The sequence below is a fragment of the Sphaerodactylus townsendi genome, linkage group LG16 (assembly GCF_021028975.2).
Source record: "Sphaerodactylus townsendi isolate TG3544 linkage group LG16, MPM_Stown_v2.3, whole genome shotgun sequence".
Classification (NCBI taxonomy): Eukaryota; Metazoa; Chordata; class Lepidosauria; order Squamata; family Sphaerodactylidae; genus Sphaerodactylus; species Sphaerodactylus townsendi.
Window position 1 is genome coordinate 18,819,505 of NC_059440.1, and position 26,529 is coordinate 18,846,033.

General features: G+C 48.2%; 2 protein-coding genes across 3 annotated transcripts; one reads left to right on the plus strand and one right to left on the minus strand.

Annotated features, from left to right (window-relative positions):
- Positions 1-3,106: 3,106 nt before the first annotated feature.
- TRIM50 (tripartite motif containing 50) lies at positions 3,107-13,995 on the minus strand. Its single transcript, XM_048518617.1, has 6 exons — positions 13,591-13,995; positions 11,201-11,296; positions 7,629-7,859; positions 5,763-5,785; positions 5,006-5,130; positions 3,107-3,720 (listed from the first exon to the last, which is right to left on the minus strand). The coding sequence occupies exons 1-6, from the start codon at positions 13,993-13,995 to the stop codon at positions 3,107-3,109; spliced, it is 1,494 nt and encodes a 497-aa protein (XP_048374574.1).
- Positions 13,996-16,977: 2,982 nt separating this feature from the next.
- NSUN5 (NOP2/Sun RNA methyltransferase 5) lies at positions 16,978-25,520 on the plus strand. Of its 2 annotated transcripts, none has more exons than XM_048519157.1 (10): positions 16,978-17,211; positions 18,330-18,452; positions 19,287-19,458; positions 20,084-20,192; positions 21,133-21,271; positions 22,093-22,208; positions 22,639-22,817; positions 23,749-23,953; positions 24,790-24,942; positions 25,251-25,520. In XM_048519157.1, exons 1-10 carry the CDS (start codon positions 17,059-17,061, stop codon positions 25,366-25,368), a joined length of 1,467 nt encoding a protein of 488 aa, XP_048375114.1. In that variant the 5' UTR covers positions 16,978-17,058; the 3' UTR covers positions 25,369-25,520. The 2 variants fall into 2 exon arrangements, with proteins under 2 accessions (XP_048375114.1, XP_048375115.1); XM_048519158.1 differs by having other exon boundaries at positions 25,269-25,520.
- Positions 25,521-26,529: the final 1,009 nt, after the last annotated feature.

Genomic DNA, 26,529 nt, shown 5'->3' on the forward strand with positions numbered 1-26,529 from the left:
TTCTGACCGCCTGCCCGGTTTCCCGCGCCGCCGCGACTGCACGTGCTAATCGGAACCCGCCCCTTTGAAACGCTCGCCCAATAGGCATCCAAGACAGCTTGCTAGCCCCGCCCCTCTCATAATCAATAGCATCCCCTAGTCCACCGGTGTCCAACTCGCGGCCATCCAGATGTTATGGACTACAGTTCCCATCATCCCCTGCCAGGATGATGGTTGCAGGAAATGATGGGAACTGTAGTCCATAATATCTGGAGGGCCGTGAGTTTGACACCTAGAAAGCAGCTGTGTGTGGCCTCTATTCTTGAAAGTGGGGGGCGGGGGGGGGGGAAGCCCAGGCCAGTCCAACGAAGGAGCGGTTGCCAGGAGCCAGCCCCCCCTTGTGCTTTTCAGAAAAGTGGGGGAGACTCTATGGGGAACAGGGGACCAGAAATGACGTCTTGCATATCTGCCAGCCCCTGAGCTGGAGCTTCCTAGCGCTCCTGGGAGAGGGGGTCCGCCCCCTGTGAATTACAAGCGATGAACATTATAATGAAAGCAATGGACGTTATAACGATCGCCATAACGATGGCGGTGAACGTTATGATGAGAGCAATGGCTGCTAACACGATCGTTATAACGATAGGAAAAAAAACCGATGGCGGCGAACGTTATAATGAGAGCAATGGCTGATAACACGATCGTTATAGTGATCGTTATAACGATCGTGTTAGCAGCCATCACTCTCATTATAACGTTCGTCGCCGTCGGTTTTTCCTATCATTATAACGATCGTGTTAGCAGCCATTGCTCTCATCATAATCGTTATAGTGATCGTGTTAGCAGCCATTGCTCCCTCCTCTTCCCAAAGAGCAATGATGAGAGCAATGGCTGCTAAACACGCTCATTATAACGATCACTATAACGATGGCGGCGAACGCTATAATGAGAGCAATGGCTGCTGCACGATCGTTGTAGCGATCGTTATAACGATCGTGTTAGCAGACATTGCTCTCATCATAACGTTCACCGCCATCGTTATAGCGATCGTTATAGCGATCGTATTAACAGCCATTGCTCTCATCATAGCATTCATCACCATGGTTATAGCGATCACTGTAACGATCGGTATAACGATCGGTATAACGATCGTATTAACGGCCATTGTGCTCATTATAACGTTCACCACCATCGTTATAACGTGTACTCTGGTGGCCAAAGTTGCAAACTACAAGCGCTTATCCCCGTGTTTGCAGAGGGGAGATGTGAATGACTCTGTTTGTGGCTTTTCTGGGCATCTTCCGCTCAGGACTCGACCTCCCAATTCTCCACCCCCCCACCCCCACCCCCCCAAATGTGAATGACAGCCCCTCCCCGTCCATCAGGGCCAGCAAGGGAGAGAAGGAGGGCGGCCAAAGTCCCCCCACCGACGAGGACGACCTCCCTCCTTCTCCCCGCCGGCCAATCAAGCGGCAGCAGGAGGAGGAGGAGGAAGGGCGGCGGCCCAATCGGCGCTCTCTTGCGGGACTCATCACCCCGGAGGCGTCGGGGAGGGAGGAGCTTCCGTCATTGGCTTCAAACGACCCCCCCACCACTTGGCCTGGCTCCCCCGGGACCCCCCTTCCCCTCCGCCCGTCCTGATCGAGCGCCGCCGCTGAGGAGAATCTGCCCCACAGTGCTCGGAAGAGGCCTCCCCACCACACCACGCTGCCCGCAGCCTTCGCACGAGACCGCACGTCGAGATTATGGAGGGATTCCGCTATCTTCCCGAGCCTCTTGGAGCTTGGCAGCCCCTTTGGACAATGTAGCCGAGAGCCCCTCCTAGGGCGCCACCTTCGCACGAGGCCCCACGTCGAGGTTGTGGCGTGTCCGAGCCTCTTTGGGCAGGGGAGCCGCTGGGGGTGCTGCTGCTGCCCTCCAGTGGCCCAAGGTGTGAATTACAAGCGCAAACACCTGGCAACCGCTCCTTCGTTGGACTGGCCTCAGGATCACAAGGTTCTGTGCAGCATGTAAAGGAAGTAAGTAGGGTGCAGGAGAGCATGGTGGACCAGAGAAGTCCATTGATTTCCCCCCTCATCCAGCAGATGTCTGGTCACTGTATCAGTTGAGTTGTTATGAACCTAGAAGCCTAGTTTCTCTCTCCTTCATAACTGGGTTGCTCACATGTTCTGCTCATCTCCAAGACATGGAGTTTATAATTCATTTGAAAACTCTTCCAGGACTTGATGTATATACTGTAACAAGTTCATCCTTCCTATATATCATACTTGTAAAATATTAATTATCACTATTATCTACAATTATAATGCTAAACATGCACACATTTGTGGCATTTCAGTATAAGGTACCCAGACGTTGGCTCCGTGGCTGAAAACTAGATATTATTTTAATTATTGCATAATTATCTACAGGAAAAAAACAGGCATTAAAAAAGTTGTAGCTTAAGGCCATCATGAAATTTATTACATCGAATCGCATACAAAAGAAGTCTGAGTTATAAATCAACCATCAACCAATTCTTTGAAATGTTTTAACTTTACTTCACATCCTTACACCGCCCCCAGGGCTTTCAAGTCAGCTTATGATAAAACTATTTTAAGATACAACTTTCAGAACCAAGAAATAAAGAACCAAACCGGATACAACCCCCAAAGTACAAAGACAGAAGCAGGACGTATCATTTTATTCTGTCACTAATTTTTCAAAAGCAGATGTAAATCAAAAGGTCTCAGTCCAAGGGGGAATGAATGTTTTATCAGATATGACACTGTCCTCATGTATATTTATGCTTACATAAGTGTCAAAACATCTCTACACGCTGTCCCTCTTCTTTGCCCGCATTTCCTCTCTGTTGTCATGTTCCCTGTGTTAGTTTGACTGCACTCTGGTGTATGTAGTGCTGCTGTATCTCCAGTTGATGACAGAACATTGACTGTAGGTTTAAACTAGTTCACAAACCTGAAAAGCCTAGCTTAGCCCAGGCTTGAAAAAGCATGGAAACTAAGCAGAGTCAGTCATGGATGGGATCTACCAAGGAAGGAAATGGCAAACCACTTCCGCTCAACTCTTCCCTGGAACACCTGGGGCGTGACTGTCTCAGCAATAGGTAGAAACACCCTGGCTAAGAGCTCTACAGCTTAGTGGGTTCTTGGGGTTCAGAACCACTATCTTGGGCCCAAGAATCCTGCGGCACAGCAGGGGTCGCCAGTATGATGGGCAAAGTGTTGGTGCCCCGCTCATGCCAGCACAAGTCCAGGATAGGGTACAGCTTGCCCTGGAATTCGGCATGGAAGGTATAGATGGATACCAGCTCATCAGGGCTGTCAGCATTGTAGAAGGTCAGCTCACCCTTCTCATAGTGCAGGTACACCCCAATGCACTGCGGGCGAACTGTAAGTGGTAACACCACGCGGGGGCTGTTGAAAGCCTCATAGACCTTGCCTTCCTTCAAGCCAATGAGCCATGCCCCGTGCTCTGGGCTTTTGTTCAGCTTGCCTTTGCGGCTGACCGAGCTCTTGATGATGCCCAGGCGCCAGCGACTCTTGGTGCCCACGATAACCTCCCAGTAGTGTTTTCCCCATGAAAACCCTTTGCTGGCCAGGATGCAGTTACTGTAGTCAAAGCGGTCAGAGTTGCTGTCCCGACGCTGGTAGAGTGGATTCCCACACTGCACCACGGTGTTCCCCTTGGACAGCTCTAGCAGAGGGTGTGCAGTCACCGGGTCAAGCTTCAGAAGCTCAGGTGCTAAGAGAAAGGGGTGAAAACCAAGAGTGAGGGTCTGAGAAAGAGTCAGGCCCGCTCTGCACGGGCCCACAAACACGGGTTTAGAACAGTAAAAAAACCGTGGGGGGGGGGGGGCACTTCACACAGATCCTGCGAGTCTGCTCCGGGTTATTTTCCCCAAACTGGGTTTTTGGAGAATCGTGCTATTTGTGAGTCTTTCCAAAAATCCTGGGTTGCAGCCACTTGTGAGCGAACGGCCGGGCAGGAGGCGCTATATTTGCCTCCATTTTCCCTTTGAAATTTGTTTCCGCTGCTTACATCTGTGTAGCCATGCAGGTGCAGGTGCTTACATAAGTGTTGAGACGTATCATATTGTATCGTGAGGCATCAGCATGGCTGTGTGGGTTCATTTGTGCATGCCTGCGTAGCTACGCATTGAAGAAGAAGAAGAAGAAGAAGAAGAAGAAGAAGAAGAAGAAGAAGAGGAGGAGGAGGAGGAGTTTGGATTTATATCCCCCCTTTCTCTCCTGTAGGAGACTCAAAGGGGCTTACAATCTCCTTGCCCTTCCCCCCTCACAACAAACACCCTGTGAGGTAGGTGGGGCTGAGAAAGCTCCGAGAAGCTGTGACTAGCCCAAGGTCACCCAGCTGGCGTGTGTGGGAGTGTACAGGCTAATCTGAATTCCCCAGATAAGCCTCCACAGCTCAGGCAGCAGAGCTGGGAATCAAACCCGGTTCCTCCAGATTAGATACACGAGCTCTTAACCTGCTATGCCACTGCATTGGCAGGAAGTAGATAAAAAAATAGACGCTCCTCCATGCAAAGGCGTGACAGCAACCTGCATTGTTTTCGTGGGCTCCAATTGCAGCTTGCCCAGGTGCATGTGAATGCAAAAACAGGAAAAGGGGTTACTTTATCCCAACTGCAACCTGCTATACATTTGCTGTGTGGAATGGGCCTCAGTTGAACTGTTCGAGTGAATATGCTCTGAGGTGAACAGCACAATGGCAGCTCGCCACCGCTTCCTGCCATCCTTTGGAAATAACAAGGCGTTGGTGGCCAAAACATGCCCCAGCATTCTCAAAAACAACCTGCTCTGTGATGCTGACACTTCAAGCCATCTTAGGCATCTCCCTTCCTCTCCCCCTTTCTCCCTCTCTCTCTCTCACACACACAAGTTAACAATGTGAAACCAACCCATGAAACCAATTCAGCAAGCACGCTTTCCAGCATCTTGTGTGAGGATGCTTGCCCACCCAACAGTAGCCATGGTGGCAAAGCCACGCTTTCATGCAGTAGCCATACCTGGGAGGACTTTGCGTAGCAGACGCTTCCACACAGTCATCTTGATGTCTTCTTGGTGGAAGCCAGGGTTAAAAGAGACTGCGCTGAACGTGCCTTCAGCGGGGTGCTGGCGAGGCAGCTCAGACCTAGTGTAGGTTGATAATAGTTATTACCTCCTCCAAATTAAGGCTGCAAACCAGAAGCAGATTGGCTGCTAAGGCCACTGGGGAAAGTCCCAGTGGGCCAATGTTCCAATGAGACCTCGGCCCCAAGTGACCCGTAGCCCTCGCCCCACACATGGTAGGAATGGAGGGGCTTGGCGGGGGCCCATGCACATAGGAAAGGACATGCTTGACCGAACCAAACATGGGCCAGGGCTGGTTGACCCCCCCCCCCGGATGTGTTACAGAATCCATAGTATTCCTAAGTCACAAACTTTGGTTTTCTTCTATGCTTTGGAACACTTATTGACATGCCAGGAAGAAAACCAAAGTTTGTGACTTAGGTGCCGTGACCTACTACGATTTGTTTCGTAAGTAAAATATGCCAGGCATGAAGGCAGTCGTGGAGGCTAACTGTGTGCTTTGGTTTGGGGCAGGAACACTATGGATTCTGTAACACATCGCAAAAAACACACACTGAAGATGACTACGGTTGAAACAGGGCCAGTCAGTTCCCTCTGGGTCCTTCCCCTCCCTGTGCATGGAGATGGATTCCCTCTGCAACCACGCTCCAGAACTTTACGTTACTCAGTGTCTCGCTCTCTCATTTCACATACCTTGAGGGTAGAGATCCATATTTCTGTAAAACAAAAACACAAAAGATGCAGAAAGGCAAGTGATGCTGTTTTATGGAAGTCAACTTCTGTTAAGTAGGACTTTAGGAAGGGCACAAATCCAGATGGGACTACCAAACATCCGACCCACATACAACCGTTAATTTCTAAATCCATCCATCCATCCATCCATCCATCCATCCATCCATCCATCCATCCATCCATCCATCCATCCAGCCATCCATCCATCCATCCAGCCATCCATCCATCCATCCATCCATCCATCCATCCATCCATCCATCCATCCATCCATCCATCCATCCATCCATCCATCCATCCATCCATCCATCCATCCATCCATCCATCCATCCATCCATCCATCCATCCATCCATCCATCCATCCATCCATCCATCCATCCATCCATCCATCCATCCATCCATCCATCCATCCATCCATCCATCCATCCATCCATCCATCCATCCATCCATCTATCCATCCATCTCTTCGAGTTTTATACCGCCCGATCCCCAAAGGGCTACTGTACATAGTCAACTTTGCAAAGCAGAAATCACACCGTTAAGAGGTGGGTAAAAGGATCTGTGATGCTGACTTTTTGTTTGTTCAGAAGTAGAATCATCCAGGCTACCCGAATGAATGTTTCCCTGAGACTCTCTTGAAATGAATTTGGAAGCGAAAACCAGTTCTAGATGAAACAGCTAGGATTACGGGCATCGTTCGGGTTAACTTCCAGAACTATGTATAGAAGGGGAATGAGGCTGAGACGAATGGTCACACAGGTTTCCCTCTGGGTCTGGAAACTGCTCCTGCCTCCTGCAGGGGTCCACAGGCCAGGGTTATCCACAGAGACAGCCCTGCCATGAGGTAAAGGTAGGGACATGGTCAAAACAGTTGATTCTGGGGCCACTGATAGAAGCAGAGGGGAACAAAATGTTCGGTCACAGGAAGCAGCAGACCTAGAGGTGAAAATGGCCCTGGGCAGCCCAGCTGAGCAGCCCCCACCAGCCAGCACTTCAGGGGAAATTGACAATCAGCACTCTCAGAAGAAGAAGGAGGAGGAGGAGAAGAAGGAGAAGAAGAAGGAGAAGAAGAAGGAGAAGAAGGAGGAGAAGAAGAAGGAGGAGGAGGAGGAGAAGAAGGAGGAGAAGGAGAAGAAGAAGAAGAGGAGGAGGAGTAGTAGTTTGGATTTGTACCCCCTTTTTTCTCTCCCATAAGAAGACTCAAGGCGATTCCAAACTCCTTTCCCTTCCTCTCCCCACAACAGACACCTTGTGAGGTAGATGGGGCTGAGAGAGTCCTGAGAGAACTGTGACTAGCCCAAGGTCACCCAGCAGGAATGTAGGAGTGAGGAATCAAATCTGGTTCACCAGTTAAGAGTCTGCTGCTCATGTGGAGGAGTGGGGAATCAAACCCAGTTCCCCAGATTAGAGTCCACCTGCTCATAACCACGACATCTGGGTGGCAGGAGTGCAGGAGGAAGGAACTGTTGAGCTGACACCGATTGCCAATGAAGTGTGTGAGCTAAGTGGCCCTAGGAGGAACTGGCAGAAATGCTGTGGCTCGGCCTCCATCACTCGGCCTCCATCACAGCCCACCAAGTGTTTTCCTGGTAAGTTAAATGGGCAAGCCACTCTAATCCCAGGGCACAACTGGCAGGGGATATTGTGCTGTATAAGCCCCACTCAAATTAAGGGAACTGAATTTGTTTCACTGAAGCTTTGGGAGAGAATCCTGAAGGATTGTGCCCAATGTTAATTAATTCAGGAGCGGGTGTCACTTCAATTTACGTTCTCTGAAGCCAAGGCATATTGGGCAGAAGGGAGGAAGTTACCCATGACAGCCAGGCATACCCTGATGAAATCCAGATGGCCCTCGTTGTTGAGTTTCTCCAAGGACCTCTCCAGCTCCTTCAGCTTCTGCAGGGCATCCGCCGTTTGCTTCACCTGGACCTCGATGGAGGCAATGAGGTGGGCCGCCTTCTTCTCAATCTGCTGCAGGAAATTGGACTTCTGTTCGTCGATGTACTTGTACAGCTCCTGGAACTGCTTCCAGATCACACGTTTGAAGACGTCTGACTCGTTCTGAGAGAAAAGTGGAAAATGGTGGGTTTGGTTCGAAATGGGGAGAGTTGAGGGCGGGGGTCACAGGTGCTAATCTGACATCTTCCTACAGAGGTTGATTGTCCTGGTAAGCAAAGGAACCGCCTGCCCAAACACTCCTTTGCGGCAACCACACGGGTGGCAGGGCAGTCGCTGTTTCAAGTTGCTTTGACCTTGTGTCCTTGACAGCAAGATCAATGCAAAAAAAAAACACCTGGGCTGGTGCCAACACAATCCCACAAGGTCAACACAGATAGCGCGACGGCAAGTGCTTTGATACAGCTTGCCCTGGAATCATGTGGCTCTGTTGTGCATTAATCTCCTTACAGGTACCTCCAGTTACATCCATTGCTTCCTCTGAGAAATTTGGTATTAAGATAACAGGACAGAAAAATCCCCAAATCCCTGTATCAATAGGAGTATGGTGTCAAGATCGAGGGGTGTAACTGTACCTCTCTCTATTCTGCATTGGTTAGACCTCACCTGGAATATTGTGTACAGTTCTGGGCACTGCAATTCAAGAAGGATTTGGCAAAAAATCCAAACTTCACATACACGCTACAGGGGTCAGTGCTATCAGTCACAGACCAGGAAAGGGATTTGGGCGTCTTAGTTGATAGTTCCATGGGAATGTCAACTCAATGCATGGCAGCGGTGAAAAAGGCAAACTCTATGCTGGGGATAATTAGGAAAGGAATTGAGAATAAAACTGCAAAGATTGTCATGCCCTTATATAAAGCCGTGGTGCGACCGCACTTGGAGTACTGTGTTCAGTTCTGGTCGCCACATCTCAAAAAGGATATCGAAGAGATAGAAAAAGTGCAGAGAAGGGCAACGAGGATGATTGAAGGATTGGAGCACCTTCCTTATGAGGAGAGGCTGCAGCGTTTGGGACTCTTTAGTTTGGAGAGGAGACGTCTGAGGGGGGATATGATTGAAGTCTATAAAATTATGCATGGGGTAGAAAATGTTGACAGAGAGAAATTTTTCTCTCTTTCTCACAATACTAGAACCAGGGGGCATTCATTGAAAATGCTGGGGGGAAGAATTAGGACTAATAAAAGGAAACACTTCTTCACGCAACGTGTGATTGGTGTTTGGAATATGCTGCCACAGGAGGTGGTGATGGCCACTAACCTGGATAGCTTTAAAAAGGGCTTGGACAGATTTATGGAGGAGAAGTCGATTTATGGCTACCAATCTTGATCCTCCTTGATCTCAGATTGCTAATGCCTTAGCAGACCAGGTGCTCAGGAGCAGCAGCAGCAGAAGGCCATTGCTTTCACATCCTGCATGTGAGCTCCCAAAGGCACCTGGTGGGCCACTGCGAGTAGCAGAATGCTGGACTAGATGGACTCTGGTCTGATCCAGCAGGCTAGTTCTTATGTTCTTATGTTCTTAAGGATATGGACAAATCCAGAGGGCAACCAAAATGATAAAAGATCTGGAATCCGTGCTGTACAAGGAGAAATTTAGGGAGCTGGGTGTGTTCAGTTTGGTGAAGAGAAGGTGAAGAGGTGACACAATAGCCATGTTTAGATATCTGAAGGGATGTCATGATGGTGAGGGAGCAAGCTGGTTTTCTGCTGCTCCAGAGACTAGGACCAGGACTAATGGGTTCAAGGTGAAGGAAAAGAGATTCCTCCTAAACATCAGGAAAAACTTCCTGACAGTAAGGGCTGTTCAACAGTGGAATGTGCACTACCTCAGAAGGTGGCGGGGTCTCCTCCTTTGGAGGCTGGATGGCCGTCCGTCAGGAGTGCTTTGATTGTGTGCTCCTGCGTGGCAGGAGGTTGGACTTGATGGCCCTTGGGGGTCTCTTCCAACTCTAGGATTCTATGATTCTACGTTTCCAAAACTTCCATTTCCATTCAAACATTCAAATCCACCCACCTAGATGGGTTTTTCTTCCAGCATTCACTTTGGGATGCTGCTAGAGTTTTAGAAAACAGACGTAATAAAGCAGATCAATGGGATGGGAGTAATTCTGCGTGGGACTGCACTGTTAAGTCATCAGTTAACGTTATCCAACAAGAATAACATTCATGCTCATCTTCTTTCAAGCAGCTTTTAGTAGGCAAGTTTCCCATTTGAAGTTCCGATGAATTATATTCACAATATAATTTTTCATCGTCGTGGTTAATTATGGGGTTTGGGTTTAGGAGGCAGGTGTCTCCCCTGCAGGAATGAAAGGGGAGCAATGAACCAATTCGGTGATGGAAAACCGTGAAGTTGCTCGGGGCAGGCGTGTCAGTATTTGCGCAGAAAACGTGTGTGGGCATCCCCAAACATTAGAAGATGTGCTGTGGATAAGAACCAGGAAGCTGGGACAGGCCTGTGCTCTCTCTCTCTGACAGAAGACTACCCTCAGGGTTTGCTGGAGCAAATCTCCCTTTCATGATTTATGCCAGGGGGTCGTGAATATTTTGAGCCTGTGGGAACCTGTGCAATTTCGAGCGTGGGTGGGGAGTGTCTCCCCAGAACAGCCTCTGTGGGAGGCAGAAGCAAACTAAAAATCACCTCCACAGGAGACAAGGGAAATGCCTTTTGCAGAATTCAGCGGTAAACATGTCATTTACCTCCTTGCTTTGCCAAAAAAAAAATCACAGAAGGCAAAGTGGGGGCGGAGCGGGGCAAGGCAGGGCAGGGAGGGCCGAGAGAAAGAGAAGAGGGCATAACAAGAAGGAAAGCCTAATGGGGGAATAGAAACACAAGCTTGGGTGCTTATCAGTCCTCTTAACCCTCCAGAAACTGGGCTTGCTATTGCAGATCTGGGGAAAACTTTTCTTTGAATGAGGGAAGGCAATAAAAAGTTTCACCTTAAAACAGCCACACTCAATTTCTGAGTAGCAGGGAAGTACTGGTGAGCTCCCCGTTGCCAGGGGCACCACGTTTGGGAACCCTACTTTATGCGTGTATTGTGAAGAAGAAGAAGAGTTTGGATTTATACCCCACCTTTCTGTCCTGTACGGAGACTCAAGGTGGCTTACGAGCTCCTTCCTCTCCCCACAACAGACCCCTTGTGAGGCAGGTGGGGCTGAGAGAGTTCTGAGAGGACTGTGACTAGCCCAAGGTCACCCGGTGGGAATGTAGGAGTGCGGAAGCACATCCGGTTCACCAGATAAGCCTCTGCCACTCAGGTGGAGGAGTAGGGAATCAAACCCAGTTCCCCAGATTAGAATCCACCTGCTCTGAACCACTACACTAATACGCCAACGCTGGCATATTTACAGTGCTGGAGAAAGAGACGCGGAAGGGAAAGGTGAGGAGTGGTCACTGCACTGGATGGCAGAGAGGGGGAGGCAATCAGGTCCACCGCTTACCGCAATGCGAGTTTTGTTGTTCATCAACCTGCTGACATGATCATCCAGGCTCCTTTTTTGCTGCTGTACTTCAGTTATCAATATAGAGAGTTCCTCCTGAGAAGGAAGAATGCAAGAATTAGACTCGGCACAAGGTAGATGATGAGCCCAATTCTTTTGTGTCCAATAGTGGCACACTAGATCCCTATAGAAGCTCACTGCAGGGGCACAAAGATGCTAGGGAAAGGAAGCTCTTAGATAGGTTGATACCTGCAACAAACATCCTTCATCCCTTTTAGCAGGAATGAGAAGCAGAACAATCCAGGGATGGTAAAAACATTTGAGCATGCCTCAGATTGTAGAAGAATAAGAATTTGGATTTATACTGCTCCTTTCTCTCCTGTAAGGAGACTCAAGGGGGTTTACAAGCTCCTTTCCCTTCCTCTCCCCACAACAGACACCTTGTGAGGCAGGTGGGGCTGAGAGAGTTCTGAAGAACTGTGACTAGCCCAAGATCACCCAGCAGGAATGTAGGAGTGCGGAAACACATCTGGTTCACTAGATAAGCCTCCGCCAGTCAGGTGGAGGAGTGGGGAATCAAACCCAGTTCTCCAAATTAGACTCCACCTGCTCTTAACCACAACACCATGCTGGTCCTTCCAGCTCATTGTTGTGAAACTGTCCTGCCAAGACTGCAGGAAGAGGGAGGCTGTTCCCAGTCTTGTCAAGTGAGATCCTTTGGAACTGGAGGGAAGCAACTGGGGACCTTTTACATTCATTTGTGCCCACTGATCTTTGAACCCTCCCTATTCTTTTAAAGGGAGCCTCTAAAGGGGAGCAATCAACCCCTCCTTCAAGACCACCTTGAACACCACTTTTCCCGACGTGTCTCTGAAAGTTCAGAGCAGAACACTGGTTTTCAAGGTATCCTAAAATCAATTTGGAGACATCTGACGTAGAACTTGACTGTCTTGAGAAAGTCTGCAAAGTTATGCTCCGGGCTGAGCTTCAGCTAGGATTCTACTGTGAATCTGATTTAAAGGCAGGGCGGAAGCCTAGAAAGAGAGGGATTTTTTTTAATGGCACATCACTCTGAGCATGTGCAAAGTGCATTTCCCCCTCACCTTCTGGCAACCACAGCCTGCTTTCAGACATCTGGGGAGGGGCAGGACAGGCAAGGGTTCAAGGTCAGGGTAGTGATTTTCAGGTTCTTTCTTGGGCTTGGCTCCAATATGAGTCATTCATACCCTGTTTCTGAACGAGTCCTCCAAAGCCACTCCTCCGGGCCAGAAAGGCCTGTGTGTTCCAACTTTATCTCCTTGTTCTACCCAGTGTCAGGAGCTCCAGGAGTTGCTTTTCCATTCCCTCTTGTTTGTCATGCAAGCCCTGTGCTGTATTGTTTCCCACTCCGGCACTTTATCATGGAGTTCAGCCAACCATCCTTCTTAACTCCTCTTTCTTATTTTCACGTGACCCCTCCCTGCCTCCCCCAAACACCCACTCGCCCGATGCAACAGAAAGACACGGGATTCTCAACCGAATCACAGAGTAAATTCCAACGTGGCAGCCGCGTTAGCCGCTTGCAGCAAAATAAAATAAAAAGTAACCACTTTAACCAACATTGCACTTGTTTCATTTTGCAAATACTGCAGGCTGTTTTGGAGACTTGTAGGGGGGAAAAGTGAGGTGCCAAATCCATCAATGGGAAAGGTTCCTTGCGCCCAAGCAGACGACTGTGGCAGCTTCCCCCGATATCGCCGCAAAAAGAATGTCGAACACCGAAAGCTGCACTTCTGCAGCACACTCAATGCTTGACAAACTTTGCGTTAGTATTTTTACTAACAGTTGAATTTACTAACAGTATTAGTTGACTCTTTCCTCAGCTCAGCTTTCTCACAGCCTCACCACAGCAGTGGGCAATACTTCAAAAAAACAAAGGAAACCCCAAACAGGCTTGGAATTCTGCTGTGGGGTGAGGAAGAAGAAGAAGAGTTTGGATTTATATCCCCCCTTTCTCTCCTGCAGGAGACTCAAAGGGGCTTACAATCTCCTTGCCCTTCCCCCCTCACAACAAACACCCTGTGAGGTGGGTGGGGCTGAGAGAGCTCAGAAGAGCTGTGACTAGCCCAAGGTCACCCAGCTGGCGTGTGTGGGAGTGTACAAGCTAATCTGAATTCCCCAGATAAGCCTCCACAGCTCAGGTGGCAGAGCAGGGAATCAAACCCAGTTCCTCCAGATTAGATACATGAGCTCTTAACCTCCTACGCCACTGCGTCCCCCCCCTCCAGTTATTTTCCCTCACAGAAAGTCCAGCTAGTCTGGCCTTCTTTGCAAGAATCCTAACCAGTTTAAGCCCCTTCTGTCCACTCAGGCCGAAGCACCCCCCCCCCCCACCCACCCCAAGCACCTGCCTTCATCCGGCTGTAGACAGTGGAGACGGGCATGACTTTGTGGTGCTGGTGGGTGCCGATGGTGCCGCACAGCCCGCAGATCACCTCCCGATCTTGCTCGCAGAAGAGACTGAGGGGGTTATGATGGTCAGGACACGATTCTTCGTTGGGGTCTGAGTTGCTCACGGTGTGCAGTGCCTCGACGATGCGGGCCAAATTCACGTTGGGCGGGGAGCTGCTGCAGTCCACAGCTTTGCGGCACACGGGGCAGAGGAACTGCTTCTCCAAGTCGCCTGAGAGGGAGACGACGCAGGACTTGCAGTAGGAGTGCCCGCACTGGAGCATCAGGGGCTCCTTGAAGATCTCCAAGCAAATGGGACACAGCAGCTGGTCCTCCAGCTCGTTAATGCTCATCTTCCGAGCCATCGTGAAGAAGGTTTCTTCGCAGAGAGGTTCTCTGAGGCACAGCCCTGAAGGTCAAATGGCCTGAGCTGGAAAAAGCCCAAGCATAGGACAGGTATAGGGATCGATGAGATATTTTTCCCCTTTGGATCCAATGGGCAGATCCCCTGAAATGACAATGGATAAGATGAAGGGTAAAGAAGTAATGGAAGCTTAAAGTCAGAACAAAGTGCTTTTGAGCGCAAAATGTGAATGTGAATGCAAGATTTGGAGTAAAGACCACACTTTGGGAGAAGATATTCCAAATCAATACAGATGGCTCCTTATATATATATAACTACTGCAACAAGGGCTCTATATGCACAAAGACAGAGATTATAAAATACCAGCAAAGGAGGACTGGATTTTGAAAGTCACAGAATATGCAGAAATGGCAAAACTGATGTCTCTATTAAGGGACAATAACACGGACAACTTTTTAGAAAGCTGGAAACTTTTAATGAAATACCTTTGGAAAACCTATTCAGTTAGAGAAAAAAATAGTAGGATTTGAAATCGAGAAGGAAAAAGCAGACTATTAGAATACTGGCAAAACAAAATCGAAATGAATATTTTTTTCCCTGTTTAATCATGTGCATAAATCTAGAGTTAATTCTCAATCAATGATGAGATAGCTGAAACTCACTGTAATTACCCAATGGGTTCTATTTTTCCGCACATGCAGAATAATGCACTTTCAATCCACTTTCACAATTGTTTGCAAGTGGATTTTGCTATTCTGAACAGTAAAATCCAGCTGCAAAGTGCATTGAAAGTGGATTGAAAGTGCATTATTCTGCATGTGTTACAATATGTTTTTTTTCGTTTTTGAAAAAAAGACAACACTTCACCAAGAAGAAAGCTAGAGAAGCACAGAAAGACAGGAAAAAGAGGAGATAGGAGAAGCTAGCATGCATAACATTTCAGAAACAGAAACTGCGTTTCAGGAGCACTGAAAACTGTGGTTCAAATTTGGGTGGATGATTTTTCTCTCCTTTAAATGTTTTTATCCCCTATCCAGGATGTATTTCAGAGTTGTCTGAGACAAGAGATACATTCTGTGAATGCTCTATGTAGGCTCCACTTACATTCACTTGTTCCAGGGCTGAGTCTGTGGTGCTTTCTCTCAGCTTAACCTAGGAAAATAAACTAGGGTAGGAAACCCCAACTTGCCATCCAGAGCTCCTTATGAGGATAAAAAGTGAAGGCACATAGGATTTCAATCTCAGCCATTGTACCAGCAGTAATTAAAAATCAAATTATCCCTGTCCGGCAGAATGCCTCTTGTGAGCACACGCAAGTCCAGCTGTGCATAAAATATAATTTGCCTCTTTCCTAGCCTAGACCTTAGCAAAGAGTAAGGTTTAGCTCACCTTCTGGTGTCCAGCTTGCTTTTTCCCAGGTCACCTTCCTTCTGTTGTCTGCCACACTTGAGGAGAAGGTAGCGCTAACAATGTTTCTCAACTTGATTGCTGGTCAGGGGTCTTAAAAGAGCAGATGCCAGAAAAGCACAATCCACAATGGAAATCCAGCTCCTTTGGAAAGGAAACCCTACCACATTGGCTCCACCTGATGGAGAACCTGGCAAGGTGTGCTCTCAGGTCCTTCACTTCACCTTGGGGGAAGACCCCTGGCTGCCATACAGCCTTCCATTTCTCACACGCACCAATCCTCGGACCTTTCAAGAGGCAACTCCCTCAGCCCCGCCTGTCCAATGCTTTTTCCCGACTCCCTGTGGGTTCAAGCCTACCAAAGATCGGACTGGTCACATGCATGCGCCCTTATCTTTAAACTTCACGTTGCAAAACAGACTTCTGTGCCACATGTGGCTATATAAAACTGTTGTTTATGGGAGCTTGCAAGGTTTGTCAGCTCTGGCTTGGCAAATTCCCCTGGAGAGTTAGAGTAAGTGGATGGAGAGAGTGGCATTTGAGGAGAGGAGGGAGGGGAACTTAGCAGGATGTGATGCCATATAGCCCATCCTCTAAAACTACCATTTCTCCAGTGGAACTGTTCTCTGTAGTCGGGATTTCAGTTGTTATTCCAGAACTTCAGGACCCACCTGGAGGGGAGGACAACCATACTTGTGCTATTATGAGTTTTGTTTGCCCTTCAGGTGACCTCGATCTTTTGGTGAGCCCTTTAATTCATTAGTCAGCCAGTTTGCTGATTAATAGTGATTCAGATATTGATTCACTAGTTCCGAGGCTCAGTGGAAAGTCCTGGTCTCCCATGGCGGGTCTGAGTTTATGCACGTTCAGCTCCATATCTGAGAAGAAAATAAAACTAAATAAATAGGGAGCTACCGGGCAGCCAGCCAGGAACTCCTAATAACTCTGAAACTGACAATATACCAATTATCAGGCAGCTGAAACAAGCACGTATAGACACAAGCCATAAATAGAGACTCTGGTAAAAATGGAAATTCCTACAGAGCTGTGTGGTGTAGACTGCAATACGGCTGCCCCATATATTGCAGATTTCAAGTATATATCCCACACAGCTGCTTCTTTGTACATTTTAAGTAGACATTTATATGCACAATATATTTTCTAATATTTTCATATTATTTATTTTTAATATGTATTTATTTTTCATGTTTATTTATTTTTCATATTATATTTTCATATAATAGGGTCAAAGTTCTCTGCTCTGGCTACATTTCTGTATTTTATTGCTATGGATGTATTTTAATCTGTATTTTATTAATGTATTTTATTTTAATCTATTGAATGTCAGCCGCTTTTTGAGCCCTATGGGGAAGAGCGGAATATAAGTTTGATGATGATATCACATAATTGTTCCTTTCACACTTTTGCAACCTCTGAAGAGACCGCCCACTTGTACGCACGCGCACTCTGTACGCACACGCAGTCTGCCGTCCCTTTGGACGGTTTTGAGGCTCTTCACACATGCGCGGCTTCTATATAGCGAATAGACGGGGAACCGGCGCATGCGCAACGTGTTTTCTGAAGCCCTCCAAGTGCCGTTCGGGGAGTCTTTTCCGGTGTCTTCCACGTGTCTCTTCGGTATTTAGGGTATTCCTGAATGAGTGGTGGGATCGCGATGGCGGTGCGCGGACGAGGCGGCGGTGGACGACGAAGCGGGCCCGGACTGTACGGAGCGGCTGCCTCCGTTTTGGCAGGGCTGGAAAACGGGGAAGGGTCCCTGAAGACCCTTGTTTACGGAAGCAGCTTCCAGGCAAGTTGGTATAGAACGGGCGCGCGTAATTGACAAGCTTTTGAAAGTTAGCAAGATGCTTCATTGACATCTACAAAACTAGCAGATGAAAGGCGCTGTCGTACAAGCACGTTTCCTTGGAAGTAAATCTAACTGAATTCAGTCGTGAACGCTTCTGAGTAAATATACAGATTGCAGTCTCATAATAATGGCAATGCAGTACATACTCGCACACCCCATGAACTTGTTTCTGCATTAAGGAGCAATGGATTGGGTAGCTGTTGAAGCATTCATCTTCCAAGGACTTTGTTTGGTTTCTCTCCCTCCCCTTTTATCCTTACAACAACCCTGCATTGCAGATTGGACTAGTAAATTATGGTGGGCCCACTGAACTCTATGGTAGGGATTTGAATCCAGTTTTTCTAATCTTGACACTCAAGCCAATACATTGCACTATCGCTGAAAACATATACATGTGTGAACGGCCAGATGGAAGTAAATATCAATACACTGAGAAGAAAGAAATATTGTTATGGAGAACAATAATAGACAAACAGGAACACATCTAAAGAAGATTCATTAGTTTCTGAATTTTTCCAGCCTCTTTTCAGCAAGAGGGCCAGCATAGTACAGTGGTTAAGAGCAATGGACTCTAAATCTGGAGAACAGGGTTTGATTCCCCACTCCTCTGCATAAAGGCTGCTGGGTGACTTTCAGCCTGTCACAGTTCTCTCAGAGCTCTCTCAGCTTATGCAGAAGCAGGCAATGGCAAACTACTTCTGAATGTTGCCTTGAAAACCCTGCAGGATCGTTGTAAGTCGACTGTGACTTAACAGCACCTTCCACCACCACTATTCAGCATAAGTGTGAAGGTAGGCCTAAACTGGGTCGGTGTTACCTGTACATTTGGTCCAGACACTTTTCTCAGAGAAAGTCTGAACACTTTCCACATTTAAAAGCGTTGCTTCTGATTAGGCTCCAATTGCTTGGTCTCATTTCTGACTTCCAGTTTTCAGTACTGTTTGAAGAGGTGCGAGAAAGCTTGGCCCAGGTCTGGTAATAGATTGCTTCAGTTCAGGGATGGCTAACCGCACCTTGTTTAGGCACTCCCCAGTCACTGCTAGTCTTCACCTTTTCAGAACCCTCGGCCGCTGTATGCTCTTGCTTCGGAGACCCTGCGCTATTCCGACGTGCTGGACACGATCTTGGGTGCCGCTGGTTTGCTCCGCATTGAGAAGAAATTGCAACCACTCCTGGCCAAGGTGAATAGGAGTCTCCATCTTCCCTCTCTTTTTATAACAACATAATAGATCCTCACTGCTCCCTGTGAGACTCTTTGGAGTCTGGATGACATGTGTAGTTTCCAGTGAGCAATTGGCTCTGAAAAATCCTCTTCTAATTATTTGATCACTGTCCCTTGGCTGATGAGAAACGACATGGGGACACTCTAAGCCCCGCTCTCCAGTTTGGACTGTCTCTTTCTCTGGTCTGCCCAGAGCACTGTGCTTCCACGAATTAAAGTGTTTCAGGATACCGTGTTTCCCCGCACGGTCTTATATGTAAGGATGGTTGGAGGTAGTGGGGTGTGAGGTCTGAAATAGTGTGCATCGGGAAATGCTTGTAAATTTCATTGTGCATGCACAATGACAATAGATGCTTCTTATCTTATATGAACTTTTGCTCCAAAAGATGTGTTAGGGCTTATTTTCAAGGAATATCTTATTTTTCCCCATGATTTTGCACCCCCCTTGTGACCAGATCAGCTGTGCAGGGAAATCTGTAACAAGGACTTATTTTTGGAGTAGGGTTTATATTTCAAACATCCTTCAAAAATCCTGAAAAATCATGTTGGGTTATTTTCCGGGTAGATCTTATTTTTGAGGAAACAGGGTACATAAGTGGTTCTTCTGATCACTGTTTTACCTGCTAGCTGGGTTTTCTCTTTCCTGTCCACTATTGCAGTGAGCCTTTAACAGTCTACTCAAATAAAGCGTATAATGCTATCACAGGTGCCGTGTTTTTTAGTTTTAGCCCACCTCCAGCATCTCTTTGTGTTGCTTGCAAGCTTGCCCATGAGGCCACCTTTCCCCCTGCAGGTGTTGGTGTACGATTTGCTGTTCGGCAAGGGGCTGCGTGGGGGCGGGCGATGGAAGGCCCTGGTGCTCAAGCACCAAGCACGGCTAAAGGCGGAGCTTGCTCGCTTGAAAGTCCAGAAGAAGGTGAGCCGCAATGAAGACCTGCTGCCACCTTCAGGACAAGCTGAACAAGGTGTGTGTTTTGGAGGAGGCTTTTGGTGTATTAACAATGGCATTTTCCCGAGGCTGCCATTTAAAACCTGTGAATCAAAACCTGACTGCTGATTAAAGACTTGTTCTCAAATCTCTGTATCATGAAAATGCACAGGCTGTGACACCCTTCCTTCCACTAACAGTGGAGGGGGAACGGTGGGAAGCAACTGGAGAGACTGCATGTAGTCTGGGATGCATATCTGGATCGCTCAGGCTGATCTGCCTGCCCTGTCAAGATGTGTGTAGGGGGGGAGAGGGGGGGAGCCAGCATGGTGTAGTGGTTAAGAGCAGGTGGATTCTAATCTGGAGAACTGGGCTTGATTCCCCACTCCTCCACCTGAGTGGCAAAGGTTCATCTGTGAACCAGATGTGTTTTCGCACTCCTACATCCCTGCTGTGTGACCTTGGGCCAGTCACAGTTCTTTGGAACTCTCTCAGCCCCACCTGCCTCACAAGGTGTCTGTTGTGGGAAGAGGAAGGGAAGGGAGCTTGTAAGCTGCCTTGAGTCTCCTTTGAGGAGAGAAAGGTGGAATAAAGGTCTAAACTCTTCTTGTTTTATAAGTAATAGCCTTGATTTTGGAACTTCCAACTTTCTGCACTTCCAGCCCCACAGATACCACGCTATGTCCGGGTGAACACACTGAAAACACACCTGGATGACGTTGTGGATTACTTCAAACGGCAGCAGTATTCTTACCAGGGCAAGGCTGGCAGGTTAGTTTGATATAGGAAAACTAGTACTTGCTTTTTGTCTTATACATGGTTTTCTGTAAGTAGTCGGCTCTGCAAAATCTTTTTTTTAATAGCATTTTCCTTTTTTTATACTAGTGAGCTTTATTGTAGACATATTATTTACATATCAACAAAAGACTGCCGACAGTAGCTCATAGACATTGTAGTATGTTTAAGTATATGATGTTAAGATGATTTAGTACATCAACCACTGAAATAAACTAGTTGCTAAGGGTTTTGTTGCAGACTATATAATCCATATATTGCATGGAACTTGCTTACTGCTCTCAGCATTTATAAATTTACATCAACAGTATTGTTTTGAATTTTAAATAAAAATAATTCAAAACTTGATTTTTTCAGATCTAGAAAAGAGCATAAAATATAATATTTATTGCCGTCCCTATATATTATCACTTTCGACGATGGATCTTGGGTTTATTTATGGTACGCCTTCCCACTAGAGGTCTCGCAGGTGCTGACGTTACACACCTCTCGGCACCTGGTTAAGACCATCATTTTCACCTGGCCATTGGATTGATTGATGCCATGTGCCCCAGACTTTTTGGGAACTTGCCCTCCACCTACATACACGTTAGGGAGAGGGTTGGTTTTGGGGTATTGGCTAATTGCTTTTAGATGTTGCTTTTAGGAAATTTTATCTGTTATGATGTTTTTGTTGTAACGTTGGATGCATTTTTAGATTGTGTAACCTGCCCTGAGGTGCATTTGAAGAGCGGGATAGAAATTTAATGAATAAATCTAGTTTAGAAAGACATTCCATTTCTTACTAAATTGTGGGGTGTACTCTCCAGCATTGGGAGGAGCCTGCTTCTGGCCAGCTTGCTGTGAAGTCACAGCATGCAAAGGCTTCTGGGCCTGAGGACCAGGCAAAAACTTGCCTGTCTGCTCTTTTCTTTAGCATGGAGGAAGTGTGCTCCTTGTCACGAAAGAAGTTCTTCTTGGATTCCCACCTTCCTGAGCTGCTGATCTTTCCTCCGCAGACGGACTTCCATGACAATCAGCTGTACGTGGCTGGGCATATTATCCTGCAAGACAAGGTGAGCCTGGTTGGGGCAGAGGTAGAGCAAAGCAAAGTGGCGGGGTTGAAGCAGCATGGATGTGCAGAGCACAGTTTGGCAGTAACTTCTACTGCTGTGTTGCCTGGCTGAATTTTTTGGCCCACCTTGCAACTGCTTCAGGCCAAAGCTTGTTTTCTGCTGGAGTCTGGCAGAGTCCTTTCTACAGTGTCCTGATGCTTTATATCAGTCTGTGGAGCTTGGTGCGGGCACAGGAGAGGCAAAGGGACAGTCTCTTTGTTGCCTTATAACATCTCCCAGTAAAGAATTAAAACTTCCCTGTACCAATTTATGTCCCTTGCCTGTCACTTTTGTTTGAAAAAGTCAGACATCAGCTGAGTGCTTTGAGTCTTTGCAGAGGGTGGTGCTGAGTCAGAATAGCCCAAATATGTCAAGTGAAGAAGAAGAGGAGGAGTTTGGATTTATATCCATCCTTTCTCTCCTGTAAAGAGACTCAAAGTGACTTACAATCTCCTTTCCCTCCCCCCACCCCACAACAAACACCCTGTGAGGTGGGTAGGACTGAGAGAGCTCTGAAGAACTGTGACTAGCCAAAGGTCACCCACTGGTCTGTGTTGGACTGCACAAGCTAATCTGGTTCACCAGATAAGCCTCCACAGCTCAAGTGGCAGAGCGGAAAATCAGACCCAGTTCTCCAGATTAGAGTGCACCTGCTCTTAACCACTACACCACGCTACAATGCTCCTTCACTCTCTTCACATCCTGGTACCAACGATCCAGCTGAAAGAAGGTGGTCCAGAACGTTTAGACAATCCCAAGTCACTCGTGTCTTTTTTCTCCAGGCCAGCTGCCTCCCCGCTTTTCTCCTCAACCCTCCACCAGGGTCCCATGTGATCGATGCCTGTGCTGCACCTGGTAACAAGACCAGCCACCTGGCTGCTGTCATGAAGAACAAGGGGTGAGAGAACATGGACAGAAGTTCAAAAACGAACAGGCCCTGTTGAGTCAATGGCTTTTGTGTATCCTGGCAAGGACAGCCTCTGAGAATTTAAGGAATTTGTTGTTACTGATCAAGGCTCCTGAGGTTCCCTGCCAGTTCAAGGGAAGAAGCAATTGCCTTCTTCCTGAAACCTACCCTCCCTCCCATTGGTCTGACTTGTTTTTCAGCAGCTGGAGAGCAGGCCAAAATGTAGTCTGCTGCCAAGGAAATTGGCATGCAGAGATGGGAAGAGTGGATGTCTTTTTGAGAACACCACGTGGAACAGGCCGTGTTAGAGAAATGCTTCTTTGCTCTGCTTACCCCTGGAGGTGCTGTGCTTTTCATCCAGGTGACAGCAGCGCCTACCGCTGTCAGCATTCACACATCTTTCCTTTGTCTTGAAACGCAGCCGGCTCTTCGCCTTTGACCTAGACGCCAAGCGCCTGGCCACCATGAGCACGATGTTGATGCGGGCCGGGGTCACCTGCTACCAGCTGGCTCATCAAGACTTCTTAACTACAGACCCCGGAGACCCCAAATACAGCCAAGTGAGATACATCCTTCTGGATCCCTCGTGCAGTGGCTCAGGTGAACAGAGGAGATGGGCGTAGGACAGGGGTAGGGAACCTGCGGCTCTCCAGATGTTCAGGAACTACAATTCCCATCAGCCCCTACCAGCATGGCCAATTGGCCATGGCCAATTGGCCATGCTGACAGAGGCTGATGGGAATTGTAGTTCCTGAACATCTGGAGAGCCGCAGGTTCCCTACCCCTGGCGTAGGGTCTTGCAGCTATGCTACCTTTCTAGATTCACAACAGTAACCCGCTATTGGCTGCAGGTGGACTGTATATCAAAGAATGTCAAGTTAGGGGCTGTTACAGCGGTACAAACTGGGGGGTGAACTGCCTGGGGAGGGAATCCCCTGGAACCGAAAGCAAGCAACGTGGTTGCCAAAGTACAATGTGGGAGTTTGCCAATGCACGGCGTTGGGTATTCTCATCGGTTTTGTCCTTTAAGGCTGTGAATGGCCTTGGACCCACAAACCTTAGGGACCGCCTTTCCCCATACTGCCCAATTAGGGCCCTCCGCTCATCGGAGGAGAACCTACTGGTAATCCCTGGCCCGAAGAATATCCGGCTGGCCTCTGCGAGGGCCAGGGCCTCATCCGTCCTGGCCCCAAACTTGTGGAATAAGTTCCCAAGCGAGATCAGGGCCCTGCGGGATTTGGATCATTTTCAGGGCTTGCAAGACGGAGCTGTTCCGCTGGGCATTCCTTGGGGGCCAGCTGGCTTGACATTTACTATCACTGGCCTCCCATGGGATGCTGGGGTTTTAAGTCGCCATCGTATTTGTAAATGCTGGATTTTATTGTATTTTAGGCTATTGTTGTTTTACTTGTATAGTATTTTATATTGTTGTATTGCTGCCCTGAGCCTTTCGGAGATGGGCGGGGTAAAAAATGTAAAAATAAAATTAAAATATACCGTGATCCACCAGCGTTCCTTTCTCTGTCCTTAGGAATGACCAGCCGGTCGCCAGTGGAAGAGAACACCCCTCTTGCGGAGCGGCTGCAGGCGCTGTCTGGATTTCAGAGAAAAATGCTGGCTCATGCCTTGAGCTTTCCTGCCCTCCAGCGCCTGGTTTATTCCACATGCTCAATATACCAGGAAGAAAATGAGGATGTGGTTTGGGACGTGTTGCAGCAGCGGGAAAAAGACTTCAGGTATTGGGTTGCCGAAGCATGGAGGGTGTACCCAGAGCTAAATATGAGGCAAGCCTCCCGCTGACAGACGTCCGAGGAGATGTTTGCCCTGAGCTCCTCCCATTGTCCAGCTTAAAACTGAACAGTGTTCTCGGGGCATTAGCCAGTGCCTAAGAGTTGCCTCTCCAGGATGCAGCATTTTCAGCCTATGTGGGAGTACCAATGATTATCAAACACCAAAGAACTGGAGAAATTAGCTTTTGTGGGTTTTCCAAGCTACGGGGCTGTGGTCTGGGAGACAGCCAGAGAGGTGTAGTGGTTCAGAGCAGCTGGATTCTAATCTGGAGAACTGGGTTTGATTCCCCACTCCTCTACCTGAGGGGCAGAGGCTTATCTGGTGAACCAGATGTGTTTCCGCACTCCTACATTCCTGCTGGGTGAGCTTGGGCTAGTCACAGTTCTTCCAGAACTCTCCCAGACCCACTAACCTCACAAGGTGTCTGTTGTGGGAAGGAACTTGTCAGCCACCTTGAGTCTCCTTACAGGAGTTAAAAGTAGGTATAAATCCAAACTCTTCTTGTTCTCTGTGGCACAGTGCAGAGAGATTGTGTGGTGGGGCAAATGTTTTGTCAGTTTCAGGGGGTGGGGGAGGTACATTTGCATGTGTCCAGGTGTTCAGTTGCAGCTGTGAAACATACAACATCCAGTTGATTCTGGCTGTGAAAGCCTTTGGCAGGACAGCTGGAGAAATATACACACTTGTCTTCCGGCTGAAGTCTGCAAGACTCCAGGCCCTTGTGTGCAGGAGGAGATTCTCTGCCATTCAAGCAAGGCCTGCTCTTCTGTTCCTCTTACAGGCTGGTCAAAGTCTTGCCCTCCTGGTCCCATCGCGGTTCAGGCACCTTCGCTGAGGCCAAGTTCTGCCTCCGTGCTTCCCCAAAGGAAACGCTGACAAACGGGTTCTTTGTTGCAGTGCTGGAGAGGCGGCCAACGGGAGCCGATGAGGAAAGGTAAGGGTGTAAAACTTGAGAGCCATCTTGGTGTAGTGGTTAGGAGCAGGTGGATTCTAATCTGGAGAACCGGGTTTGATTCCCCACTCCTCCACTTGGGTCTGTGGAGGCTTATCTGGTGACCTAGATTAGCTTGTGCACTCCCAACACACGCCAGCTGGGTGACAGTCACAGTTCTTCGGAGCTCTCTCAGCCCCACCCACCTCACAGGGTGTGGTGGGGGGGAAGGGAAAGGCTGATTGTAAACCCCTTTGGGTCTCCTTATGAAAGAGAAGGGGGGGGATATAAATCCAACTCCTCTTTTTCAGCTCTTCTGGTTATTTCAGTCCTAGCTCCACGACTGCAGTCTCTGAGGCTGAAAACAGGGAAGGAGAATCTCGCCTTGTTCCCAAAAAGAAGACGAGAAAGGCTAGAGCTGCTTTGTGAATGGGCGGAGAAGCTCGTCGCTGGAGTTTACATACAGGAAGCTTCTGGAGTCAGAGGAGACCAAGACTGCCCATGTGAACTGCAGCAGGGATGGGTTGAGACAGCGAAAACTTTTGGAGATGGAATAAAAAAGAAAATGGATTTTTTTCCCCAGAAGGTGTCAGTGCTTGTTACCTATTCCTCCTCCCATGTGATGTCTGGGCACACGTTTATTGTCCCCCAGAAGTATATGAGCATCCACAGCGTTCTCTGTGCCGCACAGGTGGCTTTCCTAGCAGCCCAGTAGCTCAGCAACGTCCAGGGAACTGCATGCTTTGCCCCAGCAGCATCCAGTGTGGTGGCGCGGGAAGCAATGGAGTAATTGTTATTCAATGTACAGATAAGCAGGGAGGCAGCTGTAGCCTTCAGGGGTCCAAGGCAGGCTCAACACAGCTTGCCCAGGTAGCAGTTGTGGAAAAATGGAGTTGCTAGACCTCAGTTCTACTGCTTGAGAAGCATCCCATAGGCCTCAGTCTGACACTGGAAGGGGATGAACCGTTGGAGTAGGCCTGTCTTAGCCACTGAGCTCAGCTGCCTGGAAGTCCAGGATGCCATCCCGACTGCCCATCAAGGCCAGAAGTTTTCTGAATGACTTTCCTAGACCCAGAGCCTTTAGGAGTAAAGATTCCTTCAATTATATTGTCAACTGATGAGCGACCTGGGATGGCTTCAGTAGGCCAAAGAGCCCGGACAGAAAAAAAGGCCTCCATGTTGAGGGAGTGGACCACTCCAGACATTCTTCAACCCTGTCCCACAACTATTATTATGTACCAAATTCACAGGCAACAGCCCTGGAGAGCTGGCTTGCTGTAGTGATTAAGAGCAGGTGCACTCTAATCTGGAGAACAGGGTTTGATTTCCCGCTCTGCCACTTGAGCTGTGAAGGCTTATCTGGGGAACCAGATTAGCTTGTGCACTCCAACACATGTCTGGGTGTGTTGAGCTGGGTGACCTTTAGCTAGTCACAGTCCTTCAGAGCTCTCTCAGTCCCACCCACCTCACAGGGTGCTTGTTGTGGGGTGGGGGGAGGGAAAGGAGATTGTAAGCCCCTTTGAGTCTCCTTGCAGGAGAGAAAGGTGGGATATAAATCCAAACTCTTTTTCTAGGGAAGCTGGTTACTGA